The sequence below is a fragment of the Peromyscus leucopus genome, chromosome 4 (genome assembly GCF_004664715.2).
Source record: "Peromyscus leucopus breed LL Stock chromosome 4, UCI_PerLeu_2.1, whole genome shotgun sequence".
In the NCBI taxonomy this organism is placed as follows: domain Eukaryota; kingdom Metazoa; phylum Chordata; class Mammalia; order Rodentia; family Cricetidae; genus Peromyscus; species Peromyscus leucopus.
Genome location: NC_051066.1, coordinates 126,816,492 through 126,843,239, shown reverse-complemented (window position 1 = coordinate 126,843,239; position 26,748 = coordinate 126,816,492). Strand labels below are relative to the sequence as shown.

The following is a 26,748-nucleotide window of genomic DNA, read 5'->3' as shown; positions in this document are numbered from 1 at the left end:
GTGTTTCTATATGTGCCTTTCTCTATATGTCTCCTTGGGATTTTTCTGAAAGGGGATGTTTTATACCCCAACAGGAAATGGTTTAAACAAACAAACAAAAAACAAACAAAAACAAACAAAAGACAAGAGTAGTGGAACACAGCTGTAATCTCTTCATTTGGGAGGCTGAGGCAGAAGATCACAAGACCAATCTGGGCTACACAGTGAGGTGTTTCCAGAAAAAGGGAGGACATGGGGAAAGGAGACTGATGGGACAGTCCATTCCCCGCTGTGTTGGAGATCAAGTTCCTCACTGACCATGATGAGCTCAACCTCATCCTTGTTTTCTGTATGAGTCTAGATGTTGAGGTCAGAGATGTGTTCCTAAAATTTCTTGGCATTTTTGCCCCTCCACTTGTGATGCTGGAGATAGAACCCAAGGCCTCACACATGCTAGGGTAGTGATCTGTTGCTGAGGCACACTCCAGCTCCTTCTGTTTCCTCTTAACTGGCATCAGCAGGGAATCACAGAACCTCTCTTTTGGTCTGAGCAAGGAGGTTCAGTGACTGAGATCATGTACCCAGGAAAGAGAGGGTCTGAGAAAGTTATGTGCTGTCCTCTAGAAGTTGATCAGAAAGTGAGCTCCCTAGTCGGATTGATGGACCACCTAAAGGGCATTGAGGGTACCATGGGAAATGAAAGTGAAGCCTCAGGTGCAGGAGCAGAGATCCAGGGACGCTGCAGGTTATTGAGATGGAGAGGGGTGTGTACCTCACAGAATCAGCAAATTCTTGGAGTGCCAGGACTTCAGCAGGCTTAGCAGAGACTGTGCCAACTTTGACCTGAGGGTGGTGTGTGTGTAAGCATCTTTTTCAGAGATGGGGCTTGGGGGAGGGGGCTTACCATTACCATTACTTTACCTGTCTTTTGTTCCAATTACAAACCTCATCAAACAAAGATGCTATCTTCATTGTTGAAAGCAGTTTAGTTAAGTTTGAGAGGTTTGAGTATCTGTTTAGAAGGCACGGAAGAAGCCAGTGTTGTAGTCCATGCCTGTAATCCTAGCACTCAGAAAGTAGAGGCAGTAGAGCGTCACAAATTTGAGGCCATCTTGGGCTACAGAGTGAGAATGAGAATGCTTACACACACACACACACACACACACACACACACACACACACCCCTACATGTAGGGCAGGGCGAGGCAAAATAAGAGGATGGAGAAGGATGGAGATAACAGAGCAAGTTTCTACACACACACACACACACACACACACACACACACACACACATATACACACACATACACACACACACACACACACACACACACACACACGGCACGGCACGGCACGGCAGGGCAGGGCAGGGCAAGCAAGATAAAAGAATAGAGCAGCTTTCTAATTTTCAGCTGTGTAGGGAAGGCCAAACATGGTCATTCCAAGAGAATAGGATGTGCCAAAGAGGCTCAGGAGGACAGACAGTGAACTTCTCATTCCTCCTAAAATAATGTTTATCACTTACTATTTACTTTACAGTTACAACAATCCTACTGGTTGGTTTTCCAGATTTCTGTTGCTGTCACCATGTTCCCTGGTTCATTAGGGATCCTGTGTGTGTCTGTACAATGCTCTGAGCCCAGAATGCCTTTGTCCTGGACGCCAGGAAAGGTGGACGGTTTTAGCTCCAGTGTTTTTGTCTGACATGTGCCTTCTATAGAACATTTTAGGCCAGGAAATGTAAGGCCTGGAAGTTAATGATGAAAATCTGGTGCTTATGAACTGGAGTACACAGGAGAAACACATATTCTGGCTCTGTAGATGAGGCTGGCTGGGGGCCTCTCTGCATAGACTCTCTCAGGCCTTCCTGCCTGTCTCCTGCTTCTGCAGGTACCCCTCCCACAAAGTTGTTTCTTTCAGGTATGGAGAAAAGTGACTAGTGTGTGAATATGGTTTAGATATTGTTTAGGGCTTCCCAATCTTTAAGAATTCAAGAGTTTGTTTGGCCACTGTAGGGTAGTTTCATTTGCCCCCAAATTCCTGTCCCTCTCAGGTTTATACAGAGACCGTTGAGAAGGAAACCCCAGCATCCTCAGTACCATTACTGTCCCGAACACTGGGTAAAGGCCACCATGTGACTCTAAAATACAGGCAGGAGAGGTATTAATGATTGCAGGTAGGCACTCTTAGATGATGTGTTGATTGAGAACCAACTATGTAAGACATTGAATTAGCTCTGTGAAGTCAGATGGGAAGGTCCAAAGAGCTAATGGCCTAGGCAGGCTGTGTTCTCTAGATCCAAGACAGATGTAAATCACTCATCTCTAATTCTGAGGTAATTACTTATTTCTCAACTTTGACAAGAGCACAGTTAATTCTCTGTCTGAGGCTCTGGGCTGATTACCAGGGGTAGAAGTTGACCTTGCTAGCTCTGCTCCTAGTTGGACCCAGCAACACAACAAGAAGCTGCAATGACCTCGAAACACATTTAGAGAGAGTATATTGTGAAATGACTGAATAGTTAAGTTTCATGTTTTGCATAGAGACTTGGTTAGTCTATATTCTCACCTCCATGTTCATACTTTGAGAGTTAGCTTTAAAGAGACATGAAAATTAATGTCTGTTTGCCAAAGTGAAAAAATGACACCCAGCTCTTACCACTTTATTTCTAGAGGTGTGTGTGTGTGTGTGTGTGTGTGTGTGTGTGTGTGTGTGTTGTGTGTTTTACTGAGCCCCAGCCCTATGACAGAATATATGTTAAGGATATAAATAATGAGCAAAATGAAGAAATACATGGGACAAGGCCTGGAAGGGTTTTGAGTGCAGGAGATTCCCTCTCTATGGAGTTTTGCTTCTCCATGCAGAAGATGAATTCTTGTTCACCTTCCCACAAGTCCATGTGATCAGCTGTCCAGCTTTCCAGTAGGTTCCTGTTTTCTTCTTCCCATAGGCATGACTGAAGCATGTACAACCACATAGAACATAACTGGACAGAAAGGAGAACCCCAGAAGGCCTGTCTGTCAGCTTCTTGGCCTGTTGATTCGGCAGGACGCCATCTGAAATAAAAATTGTATGAAAGGTTGGGGAGACAATAGTTTACATTATCTGCCTTGAGGAAGAGAAATTGTGACTGTATCTTCCTCGTGATGAAAAAGAAACAGGTGAAAGGGCAGGGTGACAGGTCAGAGGGAGATTTCATTCCTGGAGACCTAGAACACCTTCTATCTCACCTCTGTGAAGCTATTTCAGGCGGCTTTGTGACCCGAGGACAAAGCTCAAGTGAACAAGATAAGCCTAGTCTAGCTATTTAGGAATCCTGTGCCATCTCACTGAAGTCAACTCAGGGAGTTTCTATCAATGAGGGGCTTTGATACTTTTCTCCAAGTCTGTGATAGCAACCAGCATTGTATATAGTCAAATGACATTCCTTATAATAAAGATCATTAATAATTTCACGAGCCAGGTATGGTGGCATAGGCCTTTAATTCCAGGACTTGGGAAGCAGAGGCAGGCAGATCTCTGTGAGTTCCATGCCAACCTGGTCTACAAAGTGAGTTCCAGGACAGCTAGGGCTGTTACACAGAGAAACCTTGTCTTGAAGGAAAAAAAAAATTCCCATGAGAACAGACCACTTAAAAACAGCATTTCAAAGAGGAAGTCACAGGGGAAATTACAGAACACTTAGGAGAATGAAAATGAAGGGGCAACAAACCGGAGTGTATGGGGAGAGCTAAAGCAGTGTGTGCTGACCATCTTACAGTGGAAAATAGCCTATCTTTCTAAAAGGGACTTCAAACAAAGTAACCTCCAACATGAAGACCCTAGGAAAAGACTAGAAATAAAGTAACCAAAATGAAGAATAGTACAGAAATGAATGAAATAGAGAATAGAAGAGAAAAACAATAGTAATGGAAATTGGTTCTTTGAAAAGATGAAATTGAGAAATCTTTAGCTAGATTTATGGAGGGAGGGAGGGAGGGAGAGAGAGAGAGGGAGAGAGGGAGAGAGAGAGAGAGAGCGCGCGAGCTCTGTAAATAGCTAAAATCAGAAATGAAGGTGAGGAAGTGACTGCTAGGCTAGCTTTACAGAAGTTGTATAAAAGCCAGGGGCGATCACGAAGGAACACCATGAGCAGTTATGTGACTCAAATAGACAATGGGAGAGGAGAAATGGCACCTTCCTGGGACCGCACAGGCTCTCTTACTGACTGATGAGAGACAGACACACTGAGCAGACCTGTGGCTGGCAAGGAGATGGGTTAATAATTGAAAATTTACAAAGGAAGGGGAAGGACCAGGTAGCCTCACGGAAAGTGTTGCCAAACCTCTGGAGACAAACTAACGACTTGTCTTCACAAACTGTTACATGAAGTAAACATGGAGGAGACGTGTTCCACCTGTAGGACTTTTATAAATGTCTCAATAACGATACTGGACAGAATTTCACAATACAACTACAGGTGATATCTCTCATGATTGCAGATATAGAATCCTTAACAAAATGCTAGCAAACCAAATCCAGCAGCACATAAAAAGCATCTGTACATCATAAACAAGTGATATTTCATCCTGAAGATAAGTGAGTTTGACATCTAAAAATCAACTACTGGACTGCACCATATTAATAGAATAAAAGACAGAAATCATACAATCATCTCAATAGATACAGAAAAAGCTTTTTGAAAAATTCCAACATTCCTCATGATAAAAACACTCAAACTAACTCAAAATAAAAAGCTCTCCTTTAAAACCCATGTGGGGCTGGGAAGCTCAATCAATACAGTATGTGTTTGCAAGTGTGAGGACCTGAGCCTGATGCTCAGAACCCATAGGAAAAATAGCAGACCTGGGGCTGGAGTGATATCTCTGTGGTTAAGGGCACTTACTGCTCTTGGTGAGGACCGGGGTTCAGGTCCTAGTACCCACACCAGACAACTGCTTGTAACTCCAGCTCCAGGGGATTCTGCACCCTCTGCTGGCCTCCATGGCACCTTCATGCAAGTGATATACACAAACTCATACACACATAAATGAACCAATAAAAAAGTCTTAAAGAAATAGCAGACATGGTGGTGTGAGCTTGTAATCAAGGAAGGCAAAGACAGGAGGATCTCTAGGGCTTGCCGGCCAACTAGCCCCACCTGCTTGCCAAACTCCAGGTGAGTGAGAGACTGTCTCAAAAGAAAGATAGATGGCACCTGAGGAACATGACTGACGTTTTCCTCTGGCCTCCATATGCACCTTCACACACACACACACACACACACACACACACACACACACACACACACACAAGTAGTATAAATAAAACCCACATCTGATTTCAGACTCAACTAGTAAAAAATGGCACACTTTTCTCCTAAGGTCAGAATCAAAAATGTCTAGCATCTCTACTCCTAGTCAGCATTGAACTAAGGGTCTAGTCAGGGTAGTTAAGGCAGAAATAAATAATATCCAGGCTAGATAGGGAGAAGGAAAACTTAACTGTTTTCAGATGACATAATCCTTTGGTTTCTTACTTTTTTTTTTTTATAAAATTTATATAAAATTTTTATATATTTATTTTATGTGCTCTGGTATGAAGGTATCAGATCCCCTGGAACTAGAGTTACAGACAGTTATGAGCTGCCATGTGGGTGCTGGAAATTGAACCCGGGTCCTCTGGAAGAGCAGTCAGTGCTCTTAACCACTGAGCCATCTTTCCAGCCCCACATTTATTTATTTATTTATTTATTTATTTTTGGTTTTTTGAGACAGGGTTTCTCTGTGTAGCTTTGCGCCTTTCCTGGAGCTCACTTGGAAGCCCAGGCTGGCCTTGAACTCACAGAGATCCGCCTGGCTCTGCCTCCCAAGTGCTGGGATTAAAGGCGTGCGCCACCAACGCCCCGGCCCCACATTTATTTTTTTAAGGCAAGGTTTCTCTGTATAACCCTGGCTGTCCTGGAACTTACTCTGTTGACCAGACTGGCCTCCAACTCAGAGATCCACCTGTCTCTGCCTCCCGAGTGCTGGGATTAAAGGTGTATGCCACTATGCCATATATATATATATATGAGGTAGGGTCTCATTCTGTAACCCAGGCTGTTCTAGAACTCATCTTGTAGCCCGGGTTGGCCTCTAGCCCTTGGTGATCTTCTGCCTCATCCTCCCTAATGCTGAGTTGTGAGCCACCATACCCAGCCAAGATAATCTTATATACAGAAATTCCTGACGAATTTACAACAAACAACTCTCCTACACACACCACAAAACTATCAGAAATAATAAACAAGATCAGCAATGATGCAGAATATGAATAGTATATCAAAATTTAATACTATAGTATTATAGTAATGAACAACCCTAAAATGAAGATAAATAATTCCATTTATCATTGTATCAAAAAAGAGAAAAGGCACCTTGAAATATTCGATCTTTTTTTTTTTTTTTTTTTTTTTTTTTTTGGTTTTTTGAGACAGGATTTCTCTGTGTAGCCTTGCGCCTTTCCTGGATCTCGCTCTGTAAACCAGGCTGGCCTCGAACTCACAAAGATCCGCCTGCCTCTGCCTCCCGAGTGCTGGGATTAAAGGCGTGCGCCACCACCGCCCGGCTTGATCTTTTCTTTTTGAGACAGAATTTCACTGAGTTGTTCAGGGTGGCCTCAGATTTATTCTGTAGCTTAAGCAGACACTGAACTCGGGATTCTCTTACCTTAAACTCCCAAGTAGCTGAGGTTACACTTCTACATAAGATGTATATAAGCCCAGCTTTCTTCATTTCTTGTTAAGATGATTCTTGGAGAATTTTTCTGTTAGGATTCCATTCTTTTCTTATTGTTATTTTGCAGTGTTGGGGATTGCGCCCTGGGTCTTGCATGTGCTAGCCAAGTCTCTACCTTTGAGCTATAGCTTTAGCGTCCAGGATATAATTTAATTTGTAAGTCCTGGTATATGAGGAAGCTGTTGGAATTTATTGGGCAACAAATTACTTTCTCATTGACTTTTAAATTTTTTTTAATGATTTTTCAGTTGATTTTTTTTTTTGGTAGTACTAGGGATTAAACTCAGCGCCTCACACATGAGCAAGTACTCTGATCTACATCTATAGCTTGAATATTTTGTTTAGAAACTATCAACCACTTTTTTTCTTTTAGTTTCAAGGGTTACAATTTGTGTTTCCCCTTGCTTAGCTGTTTTAACATACACGTGCATGATAGTGGTAAGTTTTGGTGATGGCAATGGCTATCCTGCTGTAACTGGTGTTTTACTCTGAAGTTCTGCTTTGTTTGGATAACTGGTTTGAGGTGGATATGAACTTCCCCTGTGTAAAGGGGGAGTGCCTTCTTCCTGTATTCCTTTTTCACTAAGTGTTTTATTATTGCAACTGCAAGTTGAATTCTCCCCACCCCAAGACCTTGCTTATGTTATTTATGTTTTTCCACTTTATTTTCTGGATTTCATTATTTATCCAGTGTGTGTATGTGTACAAATGTGTGTGTGAGTGCGTGTGTGCTCATGTGCTCACCATGATACTTATATGTCAGAAAATATATTTATAACCCTTGAAACTAAATATTATAACCCTTGAAACTAAAAGAAAACACAAATTATAACCCTTGAAACTAAAAGAAAAAAAGTGGTTGATAATTTCTAAACAAAATATATAACATGTACCTTCTATCATCTGGGAGTGAACTAAGGTCATCAGGCTTGGCAGCACCTTTACCCACTGAACCATCCTACCTGTTCTGTCTTCCTCAAATGCAGGACACAGCTTCAACCACCGTCTTACACCCTTACCAAGCAGTTCTCCAGGCATTACAAGAAAATATACAAGCAGTTCAGTGTTCCTCTCTCTCACCCTCCCGACAAAGTAGCATCTTATACAATCCTGGTGCAAAAATCAAGCGCAGAGCAGGGATAGCAGTGCAATCCTTAGAGCATTTTAGATGTACCACTTCAAGTACATTGCTTGTATGCTTGCAAGGGCATGAGTGTGTGTGTGTGTGTGTGTGTGTGTGTGTGTGTGTGTGTGTGTGAGAGAGAGAGAGAGAGAGAGAGAGAGAGAGAGAGAGAGAGAGAGAGACTACGCAGTTCTGTCATCACTGTAGTGAAGATAGACACTCCCTGTACCATCACCACCACCACAGTTACTGTAAATATTGCTGTGCAAGTGGCAGTGAAGTGCTTAAGAGTGCCGTTCTGGCTGTTGTTTGTTTTTTCTCTTTTGGGGGGCCTGCCATCCAGTTCCCAAATAAATCACACTTGGAGGCTTATTCTTAACTATAAATGCCTGGCCTTAGCTTGGCTTGTTTCTTGACAGCTTTTATTAGATTATACCGTCTACCTTTTGCCTGTGGACTTTTATCATTCTCTTACTTCTGTAACTCTTACTCTTACTCCGTGGCTGGCTGGGTGGCTGGCTGGGTAGCTGGCCTCTCACGTCTTCCTCCTTTTCTTGCTCCTTCTTCTTTCTCCTCCAGATTTCTATTTATTCTCTCAGCCTGCCAACCCCACCTATCCTTTCTCCTGCCTCACTATTGGCCATTCGGTTCTTTATTAGACCATCAGGTGTTTTAGACAGGCAAAGAATCACAGCTTCACAGAGTTAAACAAATGTAACATAAAAAAAATGCAACACATCCTTGCATCATTAAAGCAAATGTTCCACAGCATAAACAAAAGTAACACCTTAAATAATTTTCTACAGCACTGGTCCCTATGGGAAACCTAGTCATTGCATTTGTTTTTGCAATTCCCTTTTGTTTCGTGGCCAGTGAGTCTTGTCTGTGCACTAAGTAACTTTTAAAGAAAAACACTGAAGGATAATACAGTTTATGGGAAAAAATGTGACCATGAACTTGGGTGTATGAAGTTTGGAGAAACATAAGCCTCTAAGAGAACATCAGGTCCCGTTCAGGGTCTTGAAGGAAGGGATGTGTTCCTTTAATGCTGTCCTGAGCCCTGAAGGCAGTCTTCATTTCACCCAGCCATCAAGGACAGAATGCTCACTGTGGGACTGACTATAAACAGCAGTACTGGCCGTGATGAAAATTACAGCTAAAGGAATCTCTGAGCATTAGGGCTGTAATCCTCGCACCCAGGATGTTGAAGAAACTACCCCCCACCCCCGAGACAGGATTTCTCTTGTAGCCTTGGCTGTCCTAGAACTCTCTGTAGCCCAGGCTGGCTTCAAACTCACAGAGATCTACCTGCCTCTGCCCCCCAAGTGCTGGGATTAAAGTCGTGCGCCACCACCATATGGCCAAAAGTACATTAATTTAAACATTAATAGTCATAAACTTGGGCCAGGCGGTGATGGCAACTTGAAGGAGTTAGTTTTCTCCTTCCTTCTGTGTGGCCCAGGGGATCAGATTCAGATCTTGAGGCATGGCAGCAACCACCTTTACCCACTGAACCATTTCATTGGCCCCATGTTTTCACAACTTTCTTAAAGCCGGACTGCTCGGAAGCTGTCTGCTGCTTTCAAGGTTACCAATACCACATGAGGTGCAGCATCTAGAAACTTCCATAGTACTTAGACGGGAAAGAAAGGGGCAAATGCAGGTCAGTGTTATGAAAATCAGTGACCTCACTGGCCCTGCAGGATCTTGGGGACATGTGAGCCTGCAATGCCCCTGGGGACTGCTGTGTCACTTAGCATCTCATTCAGCATTTTTTCGCTCAGCGTGTCGGGTGAAGCGTGGCTGGAGCCAATTGCTTATTTCTGGGCTATTTCTAGATAACACCTAAGATGATTTTTAAAACATCCATTGGACTGCTGACACATGGAACAGCAGAGGTGAACCACAAAGCACTGTGCCAAGTTAGTAAGACGGCCACAAAATCAACTGTACGACTATTTATGGGAAAGTCTAGAAAAGGCAAAAGTGTGGGACAGAAAAGCAGAATAGTGAAGCTGAGAGCTTGGGTCAGAGGGAGACCGACTGTGAGGGGTAGGAGGGAATTTTGGAGCAATGGAAATGCTCTTCACTCTGTGTCCCTCCCATAACCTCTCACTCATCTTTTATTCTACTGGAGGTATTCAGTAGTTTGGGATCTTCCGCCTGAGGAGAGAGAAAGCATATCTACACAAAGACTCACCAAGTGTCCATGCAGCTTCCTCACAGTGTCCTCAAACTGAAACTCTTTCGATGCCCACCAATGGGTAAATGGACAGACAAACCTGATGGTCTCCTCAGACTAAACATAATATGGCAAAAACATGGAGAAAACCACTGTTTATTCATCTAGAAGTTATTCATCTTCATGTATTATTTCAGAGTGATGCTTCTTCAACACAGTGAAACCAATAGCTCTTTATCAAAAAAGATAAAAGATATCAACATATTTTTCCTTTCTTTTTTTTTTTAAAAGATTATAATTATTTATCATGTATACAGTGAGTGTTCAGCCTGCAGGCCAGAAGAGGACACCATATCTCATTGTAGATGGTTGTGAGCCACCATGTGGTTGCTGGGAATTGAATTCAGGACCTCTGGAAGAACAGCCAGTGCTCTTAACCTCTGAGCCATCTCTCCAGCCCTCATTTTTCCTTTCTTGTGTTGGGCTCAGACCCAGGGCTTCATGCATGCTCTATTACTGGGCCCTTTTTCTTTATGCTTTGAAACAGCTTACATAAGATGGAATCATCTACTCTTTATAAGGTTAAAAGAACTTACCAAGAAGAAACTAAAAACAAAAAAGGTGTGGTGGGGGGAGCAAGGTCTCACTGTGTGGCATAGACTGGCCTTGAACTCAGCATTCCTCTTTTTGGTGTGAGTGGTGCTGGAACTCACGGCCTTGTATGAGCTAGTCAAGTCCGCTATGACAGCCCCTGTCTGAATTCCTCAGTTTTAACTCCTTGGATGACAGCAATAAATATAAATAAATGCGTCTTGGGATACTCATTTTTATTTTTATTTTTTTTTTATGTAGAGTTAGCTCAAGACTACATGTCTGAAAAGTTTAGAGACACCTTTTAAAGGGGATTGGGAAGAAGCTGAGGGCCTCTTGGTACTACCTAGGAATCAGAAGTCTTGAGAGCTGAGGTACTGACCCTGCCTGAAAGGGATTCCGTGGGATGGGTCTAAGGGCTGGCCTCATTTTCAGCCTCTGCAGTCTCCAGGACCTGGTTGGGCAGGTTCTGCTGATGTCCTGGGTGTAGGTACTTCCTGCTTCCCACGAGCAGCTAATGAGTAACTCAGCACTGAGCTGAATCAAAGCAGCTTAGCAGCAGTGAGGCTTCAAGGCCCAGAGAAGGCACTCTGCCGGGATGAGGTGGAAGCGGGGGTCTGATATCAGGTGGGATGCTTTCTGAGAGCCTTTTGCCTCTGCTGGATTCAGATCTAAGGCCAATATAGCAGATCAACAGAACTGGACTGTCTTTGGCTTTTAAGAAATAAAACTAAAACATTCCCTCTAGTACAGTTGAAAACTCAAAAGACTATCTCAGTTAACTAACAAAAGCAGATGGGAGACCACTTTTATCAACAGCAGGGTCCCCTGTGTGGAAAGATGCCAGTGGCACTTGTTTAGAGATCTAAGGTGTATTACTAAGCTGATAGAATTGTACCTACTGTCTTTTGATCCATATTGCTTCTGTCTCATAGACGAAAGAGCCTATGGTTCCGACTGAAGAAGATAATTCTCTGTGTTCTGGGGTTCTACATTGCCATTCCGTTTCTTGTCAAACTGTGTCCTGGGATACAGGCCAAACTGATTTTCTTGAATTTTGGTAAGTCCTTTGTATCAATTTTTCTTTAATTTTACTTAGAGTTTATTTTCACGATGGTGGCTGGCTTTAAAAAGTATCTTTTTATTTTAATTGAGATTGAACTTGTATGTAGTAAAATGTATAAATTTTAAGTGTACAATGTGTAGGGAAGTAGAGCCACCACCCAGACTCAGGAATAGTATAGGTCTGTGACCTGGGACATTCCCTGCACCTTTTGTCCAATTGAGTGTCATGGCAATGATGGTATTACCAGCCAGGGCTGTATTTGGGTCTCTAGGTGACTGTACTGCATTGGAGGTGATTGTCTCTCTTGAGCCAAAGTGGATAAAAATGTTAGCAGTGTGAACAGTTGTCTTGTTAGTGACATGCCATAGGAAAGAACGGAGTCTTTAAAGATAATAACAATAATGAGGCCTCATGGGTTTTTTAATTATTTAAATTAAAATTTTAATGGGTTATTATTGGTGTTCCCCCCCTTTTTATTTAAATCTGTTTTGTTTTCCATAAAAGAAAAAACCTGGGTGGTGGTGGCACACACCTTTAATCCCAGCACTCAGGAGGCAGAGGCAGGTGGATCTCTGTGAGTTCAAGGCCAGCCTGGGCTACAGAGTGAGTTCCAGGAAAGGTTCCAAAATTACACAGAGAAACCCTGTCTCGAAAAAACAAAAAAGCCGGGTAGTGGTGGTGGCGCACGCCTTTAATCCCAGCACTTGGGAGGCAGAGGCAGGTGGATCTCTGTGAGTTCGAGGTCAGCCTAGTCCACAGAGTGAGATCCAGGATAGGCACCAAAAGTACACAGAGAAACCCTGTCTTGAAAAACAAAAACAAAAACAAACAAACAAACAAAAACCTGACACATTTTGATTTTTGTGGAATTTTGTGCTGTTTACAAAACAGATAGTTTTAGGTCCTTGAGTTAATATTCACCCTGTGTGGTTCCAAAGCTGTTTGGGGTTTAAGAAGGAGGAAAAAGTGAGGAAGTATTGTGCTATAAGGCAGGAGGCAGAAGGTCCTAGGTATGTTTGCTAGAAACAGTCCTTTCAGAAATATCATTTTATACCCCAAAGGAGGCAGAGGAGGGTGGGAGGCACTAACTATGGCCATGGAAATGGCTATGGTCAGTGTTGGAATGGGATGAGGTGGACTCCTCACCAGATCTTTGGCAAGGTTGGCTTACTGAGTGACAGGCCCTTGTGTGTTTGAGAGCTTGAGACTCAGAAGCAAGTTTGATGCTGGGAGACAGCAGGCAAGCTTTGGGCAGGGAGAAGGGACTGTGAGGATCCAGTCCATGTGAGTATAGCCCAGGACGTGGCAGAACCAAGATGCAGGGCCAGTGGGAGGAGGCATGTCTCAGGATTCAACCCCCACCCCCCACCTCCTGTAGTAACAGAATTCCAGGCTCTGTAGGGTCTGTTTTTACAAAGTTTGGGTGTTCAGTCTATAACAGACTTAAGACACTTGCAAAATACTAACAAGGAATTTCTATTCTTTAAGTTAGTAAGAGAATCAGAAATGTGTGTATTAGGAGATATTTTAGTTTTTCAAGAGGAAGATCCTTCTAGGAATTTATGACTTCTAAGTTTGGTAACTTGTAAGGAATAAACTTAAGAAGGAACAAAATCATTTAAAACAACAAGGCAGTGTTTTTCTGAGTTAGTGTCCCTTAAAGAAGGTACAGAAAAGATGCTGGGGTTTGCAAACACAAAGACACAGGGCTGTAAATGTATTGGTGTAGCCCTTAGAACTGACCCATGTAGCCTAGGGCTGTGTGTTCTCTGTTGTTTGGCACACAGGTGCCAGCAAAGATCTGGATTGGATTTTTTCCACTGGATTCTGTGGTCTGCGTTAGACACAGCCCACGGTTTTACAGCGCTGGTTTTCTGAAGACATAGTAACTGTGCCATAGGCACAGAACTTGGAGTTCTCTAGTCCAATGTGTGTCACAGAGAGGAGGTTGTGTAATGGCTGCCCCTAGGTTGATGCTCCCCATAACATTTTCCTTCCACTGCCTACCGCTTGGGGGCAGAGGGGCCTGGAGCAGGTTTGGTTTGGGATTGTGTTGATTTTGGAGAAGTGGAATTTAAACCGAGGGCCTCACATGCACTGTACCAGTGAGTCCCTCCTGTGCAGTGTTTCTAAAGGGATAACAGGATAAAATCTGTCTCTGGATTGTTGGTTTTGTTTGTTTTGTTTTTTAAGTTACTCAAAGAGCTGAGGAGGTGGTTCCATGGATAAAGTACTTGGTGCTGCTCTAGAGTAAGGATCTGAGTTTGGATCCCCAGCATCCACATAAAAAAACTGAGTGTGGTGGCACATGCCTGTAACCTGGTCACTAGTAGTAGAGATAGGCTGATCCTGGGCTCAGTGACTAACCAGCCTAGCTGAAATGGGGGAGCTCCAAGTTTAGTGAGAGATTCTGTTTAAAAACTGAGGTAGAGCTGGGCATGGTGGTGCATGCCTTTACGCCAGCATATGGAAGGCAGGGCCAGATGGAGCGCTGTAATTTCAAAGCTAATTTGGTCTACATAATGAGTTCTAGGCCAGCCAGATAGACTCTTTCTCCTAAATAAATAATAATAGAAAAGTGATTAAGAAAGATATCCTGATATTAATCTCTCGAGCTAGCATAGCCCCCCCACACACACACTCCCCAACAAAATTTATAAAAGAATTTTTTGAGTTACTTAAGGTCCAGAGAAAGGCTCAGCAAATAAAGCTTTGCTGTATGACAGCCTGGAACTTCCTGTAAAGGCGGAAGGAAAGAACCAGCTCTACAAAGTTGTCCTCTGACCTCCATTCCTGTGCGCTAGCACACACATGTACCACCCACTACAAAGAATTATGTTTTTTGGAGTTACTCAAGAACTTGGCATGGTTGGGCATCACTTTAGGGCAGTGGGTAGCCATCCCCACAGCCTTTCTCACAGCAGCACTGGCCTCTCTTTACTATACTTCCACTGTGAGGGCTGCTCTCCTGGGAGGAAGGGGCGTGCGTGCTGGTTTTCTAGGTTAAGTGTGGCCAACTTTAATTGCTTGGGCTTGTTTGCTCTGGACTGGAAGCAGTAGAGGTGTCTATCCATCCTGACAGTCTTTAGGGCTCAGGGCATGGTTAATATAGTCGTGAGTGTATAGCAAATTTATCTTAAAATAAATTTACAGCCAGATAAATAAGCTTTAGAGGAAGTACAGCACCTTTGATTTAAAGCAGTATTCTCTTTTAGATGCATTTTCTTAGAAAGAAAAAAAAAACTATAATTCTTGTACAAAGAAAAAAAAGTTAGCTGAAAAACCCTGAATAGAATAAGTAACAGTGAAAATCACTTTGAGCAACTCTTTGTTAATACTGTAGTTTATTGCCTGCTGGTCAAGTGCCTGTTCCTATGAGCATGCTTCTTGGGTCCTGATGTTCCCAAGTCTGATTCCATTCCAGTGATATTTTTTAAAAGATTTATTTATTATGCACAGTGTTCTGCCTGCATGTATCTCTGCAGGCCATAAGAGGGCACAGATGGTTTTGAGCTACCATGTGGTTTCTGGGAATTGAACTCAGGACCTCTGGAAGAACAGCCAGTGCTCTTAACCGCTGAGCCATCTCTCCAGCCCCATCCTAGTAATATTTGTGTGATGCCTGGAATCTGAGGTCCGAGAGGCTGGAGTAGGTCCCTAGCTGTCACTCTGCTATCCTGTTTCAAGGGTTAGGAACATGTCTCCCAGAAAAAGAAAGGTCTTGGTTCAGAGGCAGAGGCAAGGGAGAAGTTGTTCAGACCTTCTTGGGAAATGGGTTAGTTTTGTTAAACACTGGCCTCCTTCACCTTTCCCCTGAGCAGTCCTGGTTAAACCCACGTAGCTTTCTTATTTCTTTATCTCCCATGGAAGCCCCTGGTTGATCGTATAAAGTAATTGGAATTGATAAAACCCAGATAACCCGCTCAGCCCTTCCTTTGTTGGCACCTCACCTGGTACAGGGAAGTTCTGTTACTTAAAAAGATGGAATGAGATGCACCCCGATAACAAAAATCCCCAGGCAGTCACAAATGCCCATCCCGGTTTAGTAGCTCCAGGCTTTTACCCTTTCAGATACTTTTCCAGGTCAGCTTTTAAAAAGGAGTGAGAAATCAAGTTGTGTTCTAGTCATTTGCATATTTATTCTCTCGCTCTTTACTGAGTACCTGTATTGAAGGATCTTTTCCAAGTCATGCCCCTTGGTGTTTATGATTGCTGATACGTAGTGGCATGGCTAAAAAAAGGCGGGGTTGATGAAAATCTGGAGAAGCCAGACACGTGCAGAGGTAGGGTTTCTGACCTATGTATCCAAGCCTTGTTTGAGAGGAACCTGTGAGAGATGGTGATGAGAGCTGGACCATCACATCTGTGGAGGATGGAGTAATGAATGCTCTGTGGAGGGACCTGTTTCTTTTGTGATACCCTTGAGCCACATACTCTGCTCCTGCTTTAACTATTGCATGAATCAGTGCCTCAACAGGGTAGGCTCCAGACAGCATTCCACAATCATGGGGATCACAAAGGATTGATGGCTGAGAGAGATATAATAACCGCTTGAGAGGAGAGGGAGCCAGTATTGGGTAGAAAGCATGGGCTACACATCTGGCCCAGGTGATCCCATGACTGCACTCAAGCTACCTTCACCTAATGCACTCCTTATCCTAATTTCCTGCTTTGTAGCATTTCTGATCTTTTAGACCCACACTGGCCAGGTGGTTCTTGTAACTGCAATTCTCTGGGGGCAGTATGACCCTGGGGACTGACCAGGCTCTATGTTAAGGTCTACATAAGCAAGGACATGAAGGGCAGCATCTGCTGACTGCAGGGTATTCCCTATGTTTCCCTTTCCACTCCTGACTAAATCGGGAATAAAGGTGAACTGACAGACCAGCTTTCTGGGAAGTGTTTAGACAGAAAATCTATGTATTAGTTACTTTTCTGTTGCTGTGATAAAACACTGTGACCAAAAGCAACTTACGGAAGAGTTTATTTTAGCTTATGGTTCCTGAGGGTAAGAGTCCATCATCATGAGGATGTCCTTTAAAAAGAGGCATGCTTAAATGTCTTTACTATGGCTATGTATAATCCTGTGGCCTTCTAGGTTCCATTCCTTAAAGAATGTAACTTAAAACAAGGTTTAAAGACTAAGCAAAGCTCAAATGCAAAAAATAGGCCTAAGTGAAATTTTAAAATTAAGTGAAAATATATGAGCTTGTTTACTTATTCTTAAAGAATTTACTTTTGTGAATAAAACTGAAAAGTGGGTTTATGATGTGCATTGTTTAGATTTAGGGATGAGATGGGGTGCTGATATAATTACAAATATGTCCTATGTAAGCATAGCTCACTTGCTGTTTTTAATATCCTGTCTGAGATGGCATCTGGTGTTGTAGAATATTATTTTAAGGTGTGCTACTTTTGTTTATGTTGCATTTGTTTAACTCTGTGAAGCTGTGTTACTGTGCCTGTCTAAAACACCTGATGGTTTAAGAAAGAGATGAGCCAGGGGAGAAGAGAGAAGAGAATGGAAGAGCTGGATGGGTGGGAACTTGAGAGGAACAAAATGAGATGGGGAAGAACTGGAGTGGAGGGCTAAAAGAGAGGACTAGAGGAATGAGATGGAAGATGAGGAGGAGCCAGATGGGGAGGAACAAGATGGGGAAGAGCCAGATGAGAGAGGAGATGTGAGAGGAGCTGATGGGGGAGGGAACTAGATGGATGAGAACCTAGAAGAGACAGAGCTAGATGAGGGAGTTGGGATGGAACCTAGAGGGGACAGTAGATAAATATAGAGAAATCAGGCAAGAAAGGAGCTGGACATGAGAGCAGAACTGAGGCTGTGTATAAGGGATGTTGTGCCAGAGGAATTAAAGCAAATGGACTATAAAAAAAAAAAAAGAAAGAAAGAAAGAAAGAAAGAAAGAAAGAAAGAAAGAAAGAAAGAAAGAGATGAGCAGCCAGTAGTGAAGCAGGAGAGAGAAACAGGCAGGGCTGGCAGGCAGAGAGAACATACAGAAGGAGAAATCTGGGAGGAGAAAAAAAGAAGGAGCCAGGGAAGGAGGAGGACGTCAGTGGCCAGCCACCCAGCTACACAGAAAGCCATGGAGTAAGAGTGAAAGTAAGATTACAGAAGTAAGAAAAGTTTGTAAAAGCCCAGAGGCAAAAGACAGCAGGGCTAATTTAAGAAAAGCCAGCAAGAAACAAGCCAAGCTAAGGCAGGTGTTTATAACTAAGAATAAGCCTCCATGTGTGATTTATTTGGGAGCTGGGTGGCAGGCCCCCCAAAAGAGTAAAAAACAACAAACAGCAGCAATCTGGAGGTTCAGAAAGACAGTGATCTCAGTGAGCAGTTTTGGCTCCGTCCCTGTTGAAGGTTTGACAACCCACCCCCACCCTGGTCAGCAGCAAAGAAAAACTGGGTGCCAGCTTCTCTTCCTTCTTTAGTCCCTTTAATTTTTTAAATTTTTTGGGTTTTTTGTTTGTTTGTTTTTTGAGACAAGGTTTCACTGTGTAACAGTCCTGGTTGTCCTGGATCTTGCTCTGTAGCCCAGGCTGGCCTTGAACTCACAGAGATTCGCCTGCTCTGCCTCCCGAGTGCTGGAATTAAAGGCATGCACCACCACCACTGCTGGCACATTTGTTTCTCTTTTTATCCTATCTTAACTTCACCTGCAAATGAGGCTGCAGCTTTCAAGTTCCAGTGTGTGGTAAGGTCTGAGAGGGAAGCATGGGATTGGCTTTATAGCACAGGAAGTAGACTTCTTTCTAGTCACAGCCTCATGGGTCCCACTGTCAGCAATGGAAAACTTAAATCAGCCCTTAGCTCTCTGATGGGTGCTGCAACAGGACAAAAAGTCCTGACATTTCTATGGTCCTTCCTTTGCTGTCATTGTCCTCAAATCAGGTTCTATTCACCCTCCTGCAGACCTGCTGATCCTCTGTGCAGCTGGTCTTCTGCCCCTGGAGACCTTCCAGCAGCTCCAGTCTGTAGTTCAGCCTCTACCCCACCTCAGGCCAGACAGGAAAGGCCTGCTTCTCCTTTGTTCAGGGAGCAGCCAGTGCTGGCTCCTTCCTTCTTGGAAGCTGGAGCCCCATTAGAGCCTTGCATGTATGCCTTGCTTGGTTTCGTTCCTATTGCTTCCGTGCCAGACGACTCCCAAGTCTCCAGTACACCATTGTCACAATAAAATCTGAATGTGTTAGTGTGACCGTCCATTTTCCTGACAGGTCTTCAGGGTAGCTTAAAACAAAAATGCTGTCTCGGAGTACCAGTGGCTGAAAGTCTAAGATCAGAGTGTTGGCACCCTCTGAGGCACCTGGATAGAGTCCATCCTTTGTCCCTCTTCTCCCTTTCCTCTCGCCCTTCCTTCTGTACTAGGGATGGAACTCCATCCTTGTGCATAGTGGGCAAGCACGCCATCACCTCCTGCCTGTTCCATCAGCTGGCAGTGGCCTGCAGTCTGATATGTCTTGGCTTGCAGAAACCTCAACCCATCTACTCACAGTCTTCACATGGCCTCTCTCTTTAGAAGTCTGCTAGTCAGGATGGGTTAGAGGTTACTCTGGAAACCTCAATTACACTTTGTTACTCTGAAAATACCTGGGTTCTAAGTGAGGGCATGGTCTTGGGTTCTCAGAGTTTGAGGGAGGACATTATTCAGCATATAACAGAAACTTAGAAGAGATTTAAAATTTCAGCCTCCTGCTTCAGGGAAATGTGGATTAGGAAGGTAGTGATGTGAACAGCAGTCCCAGGAAGAATTCCTCTCCCAACAAGGCCTGGGGAAGATGCTCAGAGGACTTTGTGAGAAGAAGCATGTACATCCTTGTGTCCTCATGAATCAAATGGTTCATTTATTCAGCAGGTGTTTACTGAGGTCCATGGCATTTCAGGAAGTGAGTTAGACCTGCTGTATAATGTGTGAGGTTAGTCTTGAAGCCCCCCTCTTTACCTACCCCCCCAAAAAAAAGCTATGAATGGATTCCGTCTAAAGATGGTAATCACCCAGAAGTCAGGACCATCCCACTCTTTGTCAGTCTCCCCCATGGCGAGGATAAATTACACCTTGGGGCTTACGCTTTTTGGTTTATTCATTTAAGTTTTTCATATTTCCATTCATTTTTTTTTCTTCAAAAGTTGTTTGCCATTGCAGTAAAGTACAGTGATATATAAAGGAAAAAATAAGTCTCTCTGCACACTCAAAACTTGGCATGTGTCTTTCTGTCTTCCCCCTCCCAGCCACATGTGGTGTGGTTGCAGTTGTTGATGTCCTTTGCTTGTGTTAGCAGTGACAGTGGGACAGTGTCCTTCTTAGCTACCTGTCCTGCATGGTTCCCATAGCTGATGCTTCTGTGATCTCCTGTAGTTTGGCATACAGGTTGATTCAGTTGTGGCCCTACTGCCCTTGACTATTAACTGTAAGACTGCCTTGAATTCACTATGGATGAGGTTCTGGATTCATCCATTTTGATGTCTTTTCTGGGTTAAGTGATGTGCCAGACACTCGGACCTCTGCCGTCTCTCCCTCTTGAACCCATCATCTTATTCTTTTTCCCCTTTCCAGTGTCTGCCAGCCACCCTGGCCCCAGCCTTCAGCTGTAGCCTAGCTGAGCTCCTCTGCAGGGTCTTCTTCCCTGTGTCTCAGCCTGTCTTGTGCCGACTTATCCCGTTAAAGACCATCCCTTCACCTGGGTGGCGGTGGCTCACGTCTTTAATCTCAGCACTTGGGAGGCAGAGGCAGGTGGATCTCTGTGAGTCCCAGGCCAGCCTGATCTACAGAGTGAGATCCAGGACAGGCACCAAAGCTTCACAGAGAAACCCTGTCTCCAAAATCCAAACAACAACAACAACAACAACAACAACAGACCATCCCTTCCTCTGTCTTCTCCACCCAGGCTGTGCCCTTACTGCAGTGTTTTCAAGCTGTATTTCAGTTCTTCTTAGCTTTACCCCTTCCCTGAATTGTGCTTCTCATGTTGCAAAATCCTGACAGAAAAGCACCTAATGCCTTTTGAGAGTTTGTCCTATGCTGTGGGGTGGGGTGTGTACCTGTCAACACATGTGTGTGTGTGTTGGGGGGGAGGTGTGTGTATTGTAGTGGTGTGTGTATGTGTTGTGTGCTGGAGAGTGTATGTGAATGCATGGATGAGCAAAAGTGTTCCTTTGTGTGTGTTCATCCTCTCCCATTAACCTGGACTTCATCTCTTTGTCCCCTACAGTGAGGGTTCCCTATTTCATTGACTTGAAAAAACCACAGGATCAAGGTTTGAATCATACCTGCAATTACTACCTCCAGCCAGAGGATGATGTGACTATTGGCGTCTGGTGAGTGTCTGCAGCCCAGGCTGCAGGGTCGAGGCACTAGCTTCTTGGGCCTCTTCAGGAGGCTCCAAGGGCCCTGCTCAGCTCAGGCAGTGTCCTTGACTCTGGGCTCGGGGTACTGCTGCTTGTTTTTATCTTCACCCATTCTTAAGGCCAAGGGCAGAGCTCAGCTAAATTTGATCTCAGTGGTGTAGAGGGAGATGGTACCAAGCTCTCTCCTGAGGCCTTTGAAACAGCAAAGGCTTTGTAACCACATTGTTTTTAGAGTCTTGTTTCCAAGGTTTGGTTTTGTTTTTGTTTTTTAACCAAACAAACAGTCTAGAGACAAAAAGAATGTAAGCACACAATTAGGAATACAGGCTTGAATGTACTTCTTCAGAGAAGTGAAACATTACTACCTGTGGTACTTCTCAGGAGCCTATGAGAGGGATGTTTTCTTTCTTCTCTACATTTACACTGAATGTAGGCCCTGTGGCTTCTCTGTGGTGTCCTTGGGATGTATTTTAATGACTTTTTCTGTAAGTGATGACTCCTGAACAACTGGGTCAGAGTTGACCAGCACTGCATCAGCATTTCTGCTTTCCCTTTGAAGCAGCTCTGAATAACTGCCCCTTTATCTTAGCTGGGTCTAGTTTTCAGTTGCCATAAAGTCTCTTTCTGCAGCCTTAGAAACCCACCGTGTGTGTGAGCCGTTTGTAAATGAACCCAGTGAGTAGGCTGCCAGTATGGATGAGGGGACCTTCAGATGCTCCCTCCTGTGGACAGTCTGTGGTAAAGAAGAGAGAACAAGAAGGGAGGCTCTTGTTCTCAGCAGAGGACGTTGGGAGCAGAGTCTTTTTGTCATTTTCTTCTTCAGTTTAACTGAGCAGTAGCTGACCCATGTGTGCTTGTGGGACTGTCAAGAATCCGACCTGCTTTGTCCAGAGCTGTATGGGGGGAGAATGATTGGCCCTTCACCGGGAGCAAGGTTCTGTCTTGTGCAGGAGAATGTCATGGTGGTACTTAGGCAGAAAGCATGGACAGCACCTGTGTGCATTGTTAATTCCCACAAGAGTTAGAGGGATGGCCATGTAAATCTCAAGGTAATGGACAGCTGCTACTGCCCCTGCCTGTCCATCTAGACCATTCCATGACCTTGGGTCTAGGGAAGCAACAGGCTCCGCTCTCAACTGCCCTCACTACATCTCTTCAGACTCCCCCACCAGCTTCTGCAAAGGCCTGAGTGCAAACCAAACACCATTCCTGGCTACGAGCTCAGTGTCAGCTACCCTCTGCCAGCAGGTTGGAGGTGTGTACGCCGGGCTTCTGCCAACAGTTCCAAGATGGCATAGTCTGGTTTCTAGGAGAATGTCAGCTCCAAACATCTAAAACAGGCTGCCTTCTTTCCCCCACTACTCCATCAATACTATAGATTACCTAGGCTGCCTGAAACTCCTGGAATCTAGCAATCTTCCCGCCACAGCCTCTCAGTTGTCTGGTACTATAGCTTGTGATTGTATGGGAGTGATTAATTATAGTGGCTAGAAACACAAAACCTTGATCCTCATGAATGGACAAGAGAGATGCATTAAAATGAAACAATAGCCAGGCAATGGTGTGCACACCTTTAATCCCAGCATTTGAGAGGCAGAGGAAGGTGGACCTCTTGGGTTTGAGGACAGCCAGGGCTATGCAGAGAAACCATGTCTTGAAAAGACAGAGAGAGAGTGGGGGGGACGACGACGAGAGAGAACAAGAACAAGCTTAGCTACTTGATTTTTAAGAGGTTTATGCCGTTGGTGTCTAGAATAAATTTGGTTAAGATTTTTAGAGGAAAAATAGACATCAATTTAAACCATCCCCAGTGATTAACAGTATTCATTTTGGCCTTTGTATATCTTTGTATATCTTTCTATATCTTTGTATATAGAATAGCAATATCCAAGAGCCTGGGTCAGCCTGGCTGATGGTGAATTTGTCCATGTATTTGTGGTTCTAGATTGCAGGAAGGTTCTATCTAGAAAGTTCTAGTTAATGCAGGATAGATTTCTCTCGTATCTGGAGAAAGTCCACCAGAACAAGCTGTTTGACTAACAAGAGGCCCTTTTGCTCTGTCTAAGGCTATCAGCCGCTGACCTTGCAGCTTTCACTTCTTGTTACTTTTGAGGGATGAGATAATATGCCACTTACCTGTTTGTCCACTTGTATGTAGATAGGAGCTCTGCTGCTTTCTGTCTCCATAGACCTTCATATAAGTGCCACTGTCTGGGCAGAAGGGACATCTGACTTTGCTTCCCTCTCTACTTCTGTCTTCAGGCACACCATCCCCTCCATCTGGTGGAAAAATGCCCAAGGGAAGGACCAGATGTGGTATGAGGATGCTCTGGCTTCCAACCACCCCATCATTCTATACCTGCATGGGAATGCAGGCACCAGGTAAGCCCACACGGTGGTGTGACGCGTATGCGGTACCTGGCCGGCTCTTTCTTAGGCTGGAAATGTATTAGCTTAGACTAGTTGAAGTGGGCCTGTGTTCTACATAATCAGGTTACCGACCTACTGCATGCGAGGGGAGCTTCTCCAGAACCAAGGAAGGTAGCCTTCTTTTGGGGCCGGGAGAGTTTAGAGGCATCCCCGTGTGCTGAGGACCAGTGGATCTACCCAGAGCTCCCTGGGAGATAGTGCTGAGCAGCAGCTTTGGAAGTGGAATTTGAATCTGGTGTGTGTGTGGGGGGGAGGGGTGGCGGCGATGTGTCTCTGCCAAAGAGATTGAGCTCCTCCCACCCTAGGGTGTTTCTTCTTCCTGCTTTGGGTCAAAGGGCACTGTGTCTGCTAGTGTGTCCTTTAGGAAGCAGGGCTTCTCTTTAAAGAAGGGATGGGGGTGGCACTTGTTGGTGGCCTCGGTCCACCTTGAGGAAAATGCTGATTCCCTTTCACCTCTCTGTGTTTGCCACGCCTGGTCTGAAGAATGGCAGGCGAGTCTGTCTTAGCTGAGATAGCCCCAGGGTATAGACCTGGGCAGCTATAGAAAAAGGCAGGCACGCTACTTCTCCCTCCCCGCCCCCAACTTCTAAAAAAGAGACAGAGAGTATTAAAAAGTGGCCAGAGGGGAAGTTGAAGGCTGAGCATGCATGGACGTGTCCTGGGCTGCCTGTGTGGGTGAGCGGTCTGCTGGCAGCTTTGATACGAGCAACCTCGGTGTGTCCTGATGGGCTGCTGAGAAAGTACACACTCTGTCCATTTGGGCCTTTCTGTTTTACCCCAGATGCTTTGGGCTTCAGGCTGGCTTAAGCTGAATTTGCTCTTCCACCTAACAAGCTCAGGCTCTTTTTACACCACAGCATGCTGTTCAGAAGGGGCAGGGGAGGCAGGGAGGTGCATTTTTCTAAGGAAAGCATTGTTTGAAAATTCTAGGGTCCCTTTTTCTATGCTTCTTTGGGTTGCCTGTGAGAGAGCCTGGAGGAGCCAGAAGGGAGGCAGCCTTCACCAGCAGGGCAGTGTGAGGGTAGCTGTGAGGTAGGTAGACCTTTTATAGGTAGAAACAGCGAGGAGAACAATGTATGAGTCTTTCTGGAGGGGAAGGCAGTCCTGGGTAGATATCTGCTGTGGAGCCATACAGAGGGCATTGTAAAAAGAACCCAGAAGCACAGCCCACGAGGCTGGTCTCTGTGCCAACAACAGAATGTTTGACTACTGAGTCACACATGCTCTGCACAGTTTACAGTCTGCTTTGTTGGGGACAAGCTGCAATAGGTTTCTCTTCTGCTTTTCAAAGACCAAGTAGCTATAAACAGCTCTTGTAGCATCTTTCCATAAATGAGAAAATTATAGTCGGTTGTGACACATGTTTCTGGCAGTCACATGTTAAATAAAAAGGACAAAGCTTTCCTGTAGCTATGTCTGAAAGGAATAGGGTGACATTCAATGATTTACTGTGCCTTCCTACTCCCAGAGACAGCCTTTAGTGCCTGTATTCTGTTAAGTCCTGTCTACACCCCCATTTCTCAAAGGCTTTGGCTCGCTTTCTGACACTCTTCTCTAGCTATCCCTCCCTCCCAAGCAGGGTCCATCAGTCTCACAATCCTAGCTTTGACGTCTCTCAAAGGTGTAGTTTTCAGAGCTCTCAGCCCCACTTTCTTTTTTCAGTCAATGGAGGGGGCTTGGGGGTTTTTAGGAAAGCTGTCTTCCAAAGATAGCTAACTAAAAACATCTGGCAAGAGTTCTTTCTGGTCTTGAACCCATTTCTTTGCATTTTTGTGCTACAACGTATTGGTTTCTCTCTCCCTCACTCATGTGTCCCTGCCATGGCATTCCCATTTACCAAGTCCCTGAAATAGCCTCAGCCCTCATTATAAAAGAAGGAAAGTAGGTTTGAAGGATGAAGAAGGGAGTAAAAAATGCCTGATAAGAAGACTCTGGTCTGCTGGGGAGCTAGCCATTCTCATCTACTACGATGAGAGCCAAGGGTCTGCTGATGAAGGCCCAGCAGCTAGGTCCAGGGCTCACTTACCTGGGTCTAGGTATATCCCTTATGTGTGTATGGCACATGCATATGAAGAGATATCAGTGCAGCCTGATGAGGCAGCAGGCAGAAAGGCGTCCCGTGACCAGGGGTCCAGATAAGAAATGAGGGTCCAGACAGGAAGAAGGTACCTGGACAAGTTCCTTGGGGCACAGCTTCCATACTCATAGGTAGCTCTGGCCCTAGGAAGCTGGGGATGTCTGAGTGGCACAGGCAGGCGGGGTGGAGGTCTGTTGTGTTTCTTGAATCTGGAGCGGTAAGTGTTCATTCCTATGAAAAATTAGAGTACACACCATAATTAAGAAGTATCCCTAAGATGCTGGAGAGAAGTTTGATACCACTTAGGGGGATCCAGAGAGTCATGTGTCTACCATAGGTCCCTCTTTGAAATGGGGTTTGGGATCCCAGAGTTAAAATTTAAAAAAATATATGTATGTGTGCCTGCATGGGTTTATGTGCACTATGTGCATGCAGGTGCTCACAGATGACAGATGGCAGAGGGCGTCGGCTCCCCTGGAACTGTAGTTACAAACAGTTGTAAGCTGCCTAAAGTGGGTATTGGAAACAACCAGGTCCTCTGCAAGAGCAGTAAGCATTCTTCACTACTGAGCTGTCTCTCTAGCCCTGGGATCCCAGACTCTCGTGGGTCATCCTGTACCTCACCTTGAGCAGGGGTACTAACACCACTTCCTGTTTCCTTCCCTCTCCTGATTGCAGAGGAGGCGACCACCGTGTGGAGCTGTACAAGGTGAGTGCTGATGGCCCAAGGGAGCAGTGCTGTTTGCTACAGGTTACTTGAACTAGCCACTCTGAAGAGTCACCAGTCATGGACATTCTGGGAGGTGATGCTCGGCTAGTTCTCCCATGGTTCTTCCATGGTGCTGTTTCTGGGGTGGGCTTCAGAACCAGTGCATACATGTATTTGCTAATGAGACGAAAGGCATTTGCCATTGTTTTTAATGTGTGTTGCTCAAATATAGAAGTGCTCTGGGAGCTATCCTTATTGCAGGATCACCCTTGGGGTGTAGGGAGTATAAAGGCAGATGGGATTTGAGCAACATTCCAGACAGGCTTTATAGAAACCCCTGCAAGTAAATGTTCATGCCTTGGGCATGATATGGAATCCCTTTCTGTTTTGTAGTTTGTGTGTGTGTGTGTGCGCGCGCGCGCACACACTTACCATAGTGCAAATCAGAGGATAACTGTGAGAGTTGATTCTTTCCTTGTA

General features: G+C 44.6%; 1 protein-coding gene across 2 annotated transcripts in view; it reads left to right on the top strand.

Annotated features, from left to right (window-relative positions):
* Positions 1–26,748, top strand: part of Abhd12 (abhydrolase domain containing 12, lysophospholipase) — an 81,306-nt gene that overhangs the window by 44,267 nt on the left and 10,291 nt on the right. Inside the window, exons 1-5 of one of the 2 annotated variants that reach the window (XM_037205283.1) lie at positions 11,175–11,261; positions 11,570–11,694; positions 20,917–21,022; positions 23,315–23,434; positions 26,238–26,268. In XM_037205283.1, coding sequence (XP_037061178.1) covers positions 11,233–11,261; positions 11,570–11,694; positions 20,917–21,022; positions 23,315–23,434; positions 26,238–26,268 — 411 coding nt within the window. In that variant the 5' untranslated portion in view covers positions 11,175–11,232. Of the gene's footprint in view, positions 1–11,174; positions 11,262–11,569; positions 11,695–20,916; positions 21,023–23,314; positions 23,435–26,237; positions 26,269–26,748 lie in introns of those variants that run through there. The other variant, XM_028893436.2, reaches the window with a different exon arrangement.